The sequence below is a fragment of the Primulina tabacum genome, chromosome 1 (assembly GCF_025594145.1).
Source record: "Primulina tabacum isolate GXHZ01 chromosome 1, ASM2559414v2, whole genome shotgun sequence".
Taxonomy (NCBI): Eukaryota; Viridiplantae; Streptophyta; class Magnoliopsida; order Lamiales; family Gesneriaceae; genus Primulina; species Primulina tabacum.
In genome coordinates this window covers 56289013-56296735 of record NC_134550.1, presented here as the reverse complement: position 1 = coordinate 56296735, position 7723 = coordinate 56289013, and the positions used below count along the sequence as shown (strand labels likewise).

Below are 7723 nucleotides of genomic sequence, written 5' to 3'. Positions count from 1 at the left end.
ATATATATATGTGTGTGTGTGTCTGTATGTATATATATGAGAGGCACCCACACCGACTTAAATCCTGTTTACAAATTAATAATAATTTCTGCCCCTTTGTTTTTAATGATCAAAATTGATTTCTCTCTCTAAATCAGACCTGGAAATAAAGAAATGGTAGATCAGCAGGCGGCCGTTTGCTGTATGTGCGGGGATGTCGGGTTCCCGGACAAACTCTTCCGCTGCTCCAAGTGTCGCCATCGCTCCCAACACTCGTAAGCAGCCGGCCCTCCGTATAAATACATGTGTTATGTGTGTGTGTGTTTATATTCAGACACAGGTTTTAACGTGTGTTTCACCATCATAGTCCATATGTATACACTTTATTTTGTGAATTATTGGGCTGGATGAATGGAGCGATCGAGATGTGATTTTATGCGACACGTGTGTATTTATTTGATTGAAAAGGCTGAGTACTGTGTTCATCTTTGCTCAATAGTCTCTCCTCTGGCCTTGATTCTTCGGCCTAACAATCATGAAAATCTTAGTGCAGCACACGATGAAATAAGTTTTTTTGGGACAAGAATGGGTCGTGGTTATGCGCCGCCTAATCAAATACTGATTAAATGTTTATTACATCATTCGATAGCTAATTTTTATAACTTTATGTGATTACCAGTCACCCATCATTCTCGACGTCACAAACACTAAGCTATTACCTTATTTTTATGCTTTATGAAGCTAATAGTTACTTATTAATTATGATAAACCCGTGTGCTTATTCTTGCCAAAAGTTTACAAATTCTAATTTGAAAAAAATAAATCGATTATTTGACAGGTACTGTAGCAATTTTTACAGCGAATCCTCGGATCCTATTGAAGTATGTGACTGGTGCCAATGCGAGGGAAAAAATTCCTCGTTAACACATGGGAACTCATCGTCTTCAAGGAATAACAACAATAATAGCAAAGCTGTGCATGCAAATGAAGTGAGGTCCGCCTACTCCGGCGACAAAATTAAGCAGCAGGATCGGGAAGAGGGTGGTTCTCCGGCCGAGAAATCTGCCGGAAAAAGCCCCTCGCCACGCCCCACCACCCGAAGGTACAAGCTTCTCAAGGATGTAATGTGTTGAACTATGAAAAAAAGTGGGCTCTAAAATTATAATATAAATTAATAAATAAATTTTGTTCGCGAGATGTTTGTGTTTGTGTATTATGTACATTAATTACCGGTAGCTTTAGTTGGATGTCCTTTTCAGTTTTTTTTTTTTTTTTTAAATTAGATGAGTGTTTCTCGGCCCATGTCTCCTTGCTAATAAACCGTACTGTAAATTAATATGAAAAATGGAAGCTTTTCGGACTTCATGTTTCTCTCTTCATTACATATTCCATGTTTATCGTTAATATCTATACATGCATATATATATTTGTACGTAGGGTTCGTCTGTTTGAGAATTACAGAGAGTAGCGTGAAAGGCGAGAGTGGATTACCCTCATTTGTTATGTCGAGTCTCGTACGAAGAATTGAATTAATGCGCGCGGTTGGCTCTCCTATTTCCCAAAAAAATAAATGTTCTTAGTACCTTCTAAAGCTGCTAACTTTTTACCAGATCCATTCATTGAGTCTATCCATATTTATCGTTTAATTATACTTAAAATATTGGAAAAATCAAAACGGAGTACCATGAAGTTCAGCACTCCATGATGGGGTCAAGGAAAATGATATTTTTGATATTGTATATTTGCTGCTTTTGTAGTTTCGTGTTTCAGTTTTGTAATGTTTTCTTTTTCAGACGATTTTAGTTATTTTGTTTCATTAAGAGTGTTGATTAGACATCAGACATGCACGGCAACAACACGCTGAGGAAGAACTAAATTTTCACAAAGATAACGGAGGAAGGCTGAAATTTGAAAGATAAAAACGAAGACATTATTAAAAAAATAATAATTGTGAACCATCGTCGCGCGAGGTTTAATTGTGATGTCTAGCTGGTGTCAGAAACAAGACAATTTTTTCAGAAAACTTTGGTTATTTGGGTTTGTCTGAGTTTGAAGTTAGAATTCGTTAGTGGCCAAGTGTTTGATGCAACCCATTCAATTTGTAATATATATTGGGTACCCATTTTTGTTAGATGTGATAATTGCATCATCGTTGGCTCATGTTTCTCTCATGGGCTCTTCTTCTGCTTTTCGCCCTAACAAACATAAACCTTGAATTGATTTCTCCAAACAATTTTGAGACAACCTTCCGCCATTATTTTAACTTTTTTTTTAATCTTGTACGAGTCGACGGCCTAAACTCGATCAATAAAATAAAATACGGCGATCTACGAAAATTTCCCTACTACTAATATGTAAATTCAGATAAATGGAAGTGCTATGTCTTAAAAAGAACCTACCCTCAATTCCACAAAATGTTAGTATAAATTAATGGAAAAGAAAATGGTGAAATGTTGGTAATTATATTAAAGTTGGGCCAAAATATAATAAATTTCGAAATGAGCATAGCCATTTGATTCTTGGCCTTGATTGCTCCAAACAAATAACACACACGTGTCTTCTTTTGTTTCAATTTTTTTTTTTTTTGTATTAAAAAAAATGCAATGTCGGTATGTTTCAATTACCAATCCAGGGGTAGAATCATTATTATTTTTATTATAATAATAATTGTTAAATACACATGCATCGTACTATGAATAATAATGATAATAATGAAGAAGTTAAATCGGGCCCTCGCAAGTATACATACAATATCAGAAGAATAAAAAAAGGTAATAAGTCTCACAAAATGTTCCCCTACACTTGCTGTATTTAATAAAAATTGTTGTTAATGTATCCGTACAATGTTTTGTGTGTTTCTTTAAAAGGAACACTGTAGTTTACGATTGCAAGATAGATCACACCCGTATTTGATATTGTGCATTTTTTACATGAGATGATCACGTGATCATCATGTGGACATCACACCATATGAGATAAATTTAAAAAGTTGACAGATTAAACGAGATGATCACATGATCATATCGTGTAAAAATATCGTGTAAAAAGTGCACATCACTTGATGCTGTGTTTAATTTCAACACAGTAGAGGATCCAAATCCCTCTTCTTACCTGATGTTCAATCTCGAGCTTAAGCAAACATTAAATCGTCTTTCAATAAAATATAACGATCGAGCTGTTATATACTGTTAATTAAAAGTTTTCATTGACATATACAACTTAGTTATTTATTTAAAAGATATATATATATATATATATAAATTTGTATTATATATAATTTTTTTGATATGATAAATATCCACCAACTTGTCTTAATTGGACTCGAATTATAAGCCGGATATGAATTCGAATCTCTCTTCAAGTTTGACATTTAAATGCCATATGTAGTAGTTTTTATTGATAAATCAATATGGCAGTCGGCAGTTTGAAGGAACATCCGTCGGACTAACTGTTCAACAGACAACTGTGTGATATAAAGAAAATAAATAAATAAATAATATTTATTTATTTATTATTACTATCTTCAGATAAAATTAAAGGATATACATAAAGAGGGTGCAGATAATTTCAGTTGCTGTGGACGTTGACAAGACGGAGAGATTTGATTTCGAAATTATTATTCAAATATATGTTATAAAATCTTTCAAATAGGTAGTATAATATTAACTTATTTGATATGATATACGTTTTTTTAATATATAATTTTATTGTTTATAATATTTGTTAATTAATTTTATTGATGTGAACTTATTAATTATTATGATATATCACTTTATCTTTGTTGACTTTTTCTCAAACTTATTTTTAATTTATTTAAAAATTAAATTATCTAAATAAATTTTATCTATTTATTAATTTATAAATATCATATTCTAATAAAATAATAAATATTTTTTACATGAAAATTATAAAACACTAAAAAATTTAATATAGCACGTATATTATAAAATCATCTCTGATCTCTCCCGAGTTTGAAGAAAGAATAAAAAAAATTTCATTTTTCTCAAATATCTACGTTTAATATTTTAATAAATTCGCCAAACATGTAAACTAGCAAAAATAAAATAAAATTTATTACTATTTATATTATAACTATAAAATATAAAAAGCGAGTTTGCCGTGAGACGATTTCACATATTTACATACGTGAGACAATGGATTTGATTTATATATAGAGTGTAAATTAATATTTTAATATACATTATTATTTGAGTTTTTTTCAATATAAAAATAATAATAAAAAGGGAGATGATTTATTTTTGTCGTCAATCTTGGCGACTTGCAACATATTGTCAATAACCCAAAAATCAAAATAGAGGGCGCATTAAAAGCCATGGACCTAAAAAATACAAGTGGTGATCTTAGTTATAAATGAATAAGGGTTTAATTAATTTTTTTAAAAGATTATCATTTTGCTCTTATTTATATTATCACTATATTATTAAACTTAAACACTTCTTGCTGACTAATTTTGATATATATGTCAGTATGACACTAAATTTCTTTAAAGTTTTACGTTTCGTAATAATAGTTATTTAATTTTGTTGGTGTGAGTTTACTAGTTCTAATTTTGTTGGTACGAGTTTACTAGTAATTTTTGTACGTCTCTTTATATTTTTCTCATATTTTCTCCGATTTATTTATAATTTATCTAAAAATTCAAACCATCTTTGTAAATCTTATCTAATCATAATATATTATATCATATCTGAATAAAATAATAGATATATTTTTACACAAAAAAATATCAAAATTAAAAATTTTAATATACCACACATCACGTGCCACACAACATTAGTTATAAGAAAAAAGAGTAGTGTTACATGTAGAACCAAATTTGTACGTCAATTCTTACAACACAATAAAATTCATTACTGAAATTCCATTGATCAAATATAAGTAAGTGTTTTGATTTTTTAGTTTTTCATAAAGTGTTAGCATCTCCTCCATAATCACTCTATAAAAAATACCAAAAGCCAAAACACAAATTAAATTTACAAGATCGGATCCCAAATTTCAAGATTTAGAAAACCAAAATAAGAAATAAGCAAACTCACAAAAAACTTTTATAAAAAATTTCATATATCAGTTTTGTCTGACAGATATTTTTCACGATTGAACTGACATATAATTTTTTTACTTTTCATTTTAAATATGAATAGATGCATCTCACATATATATCTCATATCATGTCACAAGAGAAATCAGTTAAATTAACGGTACATTGCGGAAGAAATTGTCATTGTAGACACAAAAAGTACATTTTCTTTATTTTCTTTCAAGTGACGAAAATAAAATAGCTAGTGGCGATGACTCATGATATTCTTGAATTTTTTTTTGTTAACAATTAAATATAGAATTTATTTATTATTTATTTTTATTATTATTTATTATCTTTGTTTTTTTTAGGACTTCGCATCCAATCAAACCAAAGTGTTAATAGCGTGCATTCAATAACTTCCACTGATAAGTCGTTATCGAATTAAAAATGTACAGCTTTCTTGGTTACATAAAATTATTATGGATTAAATTAAATGTTTGACTAAATATTTGATAATGAGATGAGATTCATAATTTAAATTTATAAATTTACAAAGGCTATACTACAATATTGAGTTTTAAAAATATTGGTAACCAATTATACGGATAAAATTAAAGAACTTTAATTTTCTTATATAAATTTAAATTAGTAATAGATTCACACGCGTTGTATTTGTTACTATCATTTTATTTTGATTAAATAATAGTAAATAATTAACATGAAATTATTTTCAATTTAGAAAAGTTGTTCGATTTAAAAGAGAAGTTTTTTTAGATTTTTTTCAACATAAAATATGTAGTGATTTGAGAAAATTTTTAGTAAGGTAATAAGAATAATTATAAAATTAAATATGTTGGTGTTCTAAAAAATAGTTACTTTAATGATCTCACACTTAATAATATAATATAATGATAGTATAGACGATGTTGCAGCAATATATTCAATATTCTATTGGTAATTTTATTTTTATAAACATTACGTGTGTGTACAAGCAATTAAGAAATTTTTTAGTGAAAATTTTTTTTTTTATATAGATAAAACATCAATCGATTCAATATATCATTAGTTATATTTTTATAATTACTAATAAAATTGCAATTATTAATAAATATTTGAATACTATTTTATCTGCCTATTTTTTATTGCAATAAAAATTGATTAATTTAAACCCATTATTAGAGTATCTCATATAAAAAAAAATTTAGTACAAAGAGGAAGCTCATTTTAAATACATTATTTTTTCAAATCAAAGGCTTTTATAATCAATTTTTATAAATTTATGAATGTTAAAAACAATATATGTTTTGCATAAAAAAATGAGGAATAATTAAATTTAGAAATAAAGTTATTGGTTTTGTTTTCGTACTGTTTATGATTTAAGTTTTCGGCTACGAATATTTTCGTTAAAAAAAAACGTGACAAGGCGAATACAATTTTAGAAATCAAGAGAAAACATTACAGGTTATTTTTGTTAAATTTTAATATAAATGATAAAATACTGTATCATTAGAAAAAAATAAAACAACACCTCAAAATATAATAATGAGATGGTAATACGGCAGGGATGACAACAGTGGCGGAGCCACTTGCAAGTAAAGTCCCGGTGGTTCAATTTTTTTTTTTAATTAATATGTAAATTTTTTATAATTTTGGAATAATATGATATTAGTTCGGGTAGATCAATTTAAAATATTAAAAGATTCAAGAGTTTAAAATTATAGTACAAGCAGAACCATAATTCTGGCTCCACTACTGGATGACAACAATTAGGTTTAGGATTGGTCGAGAAAAAATTGGACCTAACACTCGCTCGGCAATGTCCAAAACTTGGAAGGGTTCAATTTTGGTTGAAATCGTAAATTCACTGAGCATTATATGTTCTAAATTATCGTAATGAAAAACACTGAATTCATCGAAATTTTCGGTATATTATGACGTTGATATCGAAATTTTCGGTATATTAATGGTATAGAATTTGATAATTTTGGTTATATACTGAAATAATATATATATATAATATTTTAAAATAATAAAGTTAATTTTTGCTGATGTCGTCATAATATGATCACGACGCTTTTCGTTATCTGCGATTCTGTCACGTAAACAAGAAAAATATTTATAAAATTTATTTGACAGGCTCACGTACACTTCACACATGCGTACATATTAAATCAGTTTTTTTTTTCTTACAGAACGAGTGACATTAATTCTTTTGTTGATAACATTAATTATTTACCTTGGAATATTTTATAATTATTACATTGAAAGGATATAAATTTGGTAAAGTAATATTAATTATTATTTACATAAGCGCTACATGTCTATTCAGTATACTTGAACAATAACTATAAATTATTCCAAATATTTATTGTTCGTTTTTTTTTATTATCACTTTTATCTTGCAAATAACTTATATTATTTCTGTTCTACAGAAGTTATAATATTTTTTTCCCAATCACAAAAGCAAATAACAAGAACTGAATAAAATTTGTTAGAAATTAAATTAGAGCAAAATCAATGGCTTAATATTGACGAAATTAATTTTATAATGACAATAAAACTCGAATACCCATTCCAAAACAATTTTAAAATTAATTTAATAAATGAATTGACTACTCAAACAAAACAATCAGCAATTGATCGTTTATATACAAAAAAAAAAGCACCTATTTTTGTCACTAAATTTTGACGCTCCATTTTCTG

At 27.8% G+C, this 7723-nt stretch overlaps 1 protein-coding gene across 1 annotated transcript; it reads left to right on the top strand.

Annotated features, from left to right (window-relative positions):
* Positions 1-1361, top strand: LOC142520151 (uncharacterized). The gene is made up of 2 exons (XM_075623153.1): positions 1-254; positions 818-1361. Exons 1-2 carry the CDS (start codon positions 154-156, stop codon positions 1110-1112), a joined length of 396 nt encoding a protein of 131 aa, XP_075479268.1. The 5' UTR covers positions 1-153; the 3' UTR covers positions 1113-1361.
* Positions 1362-7723: the final 6362 nt, after the last annotated feature.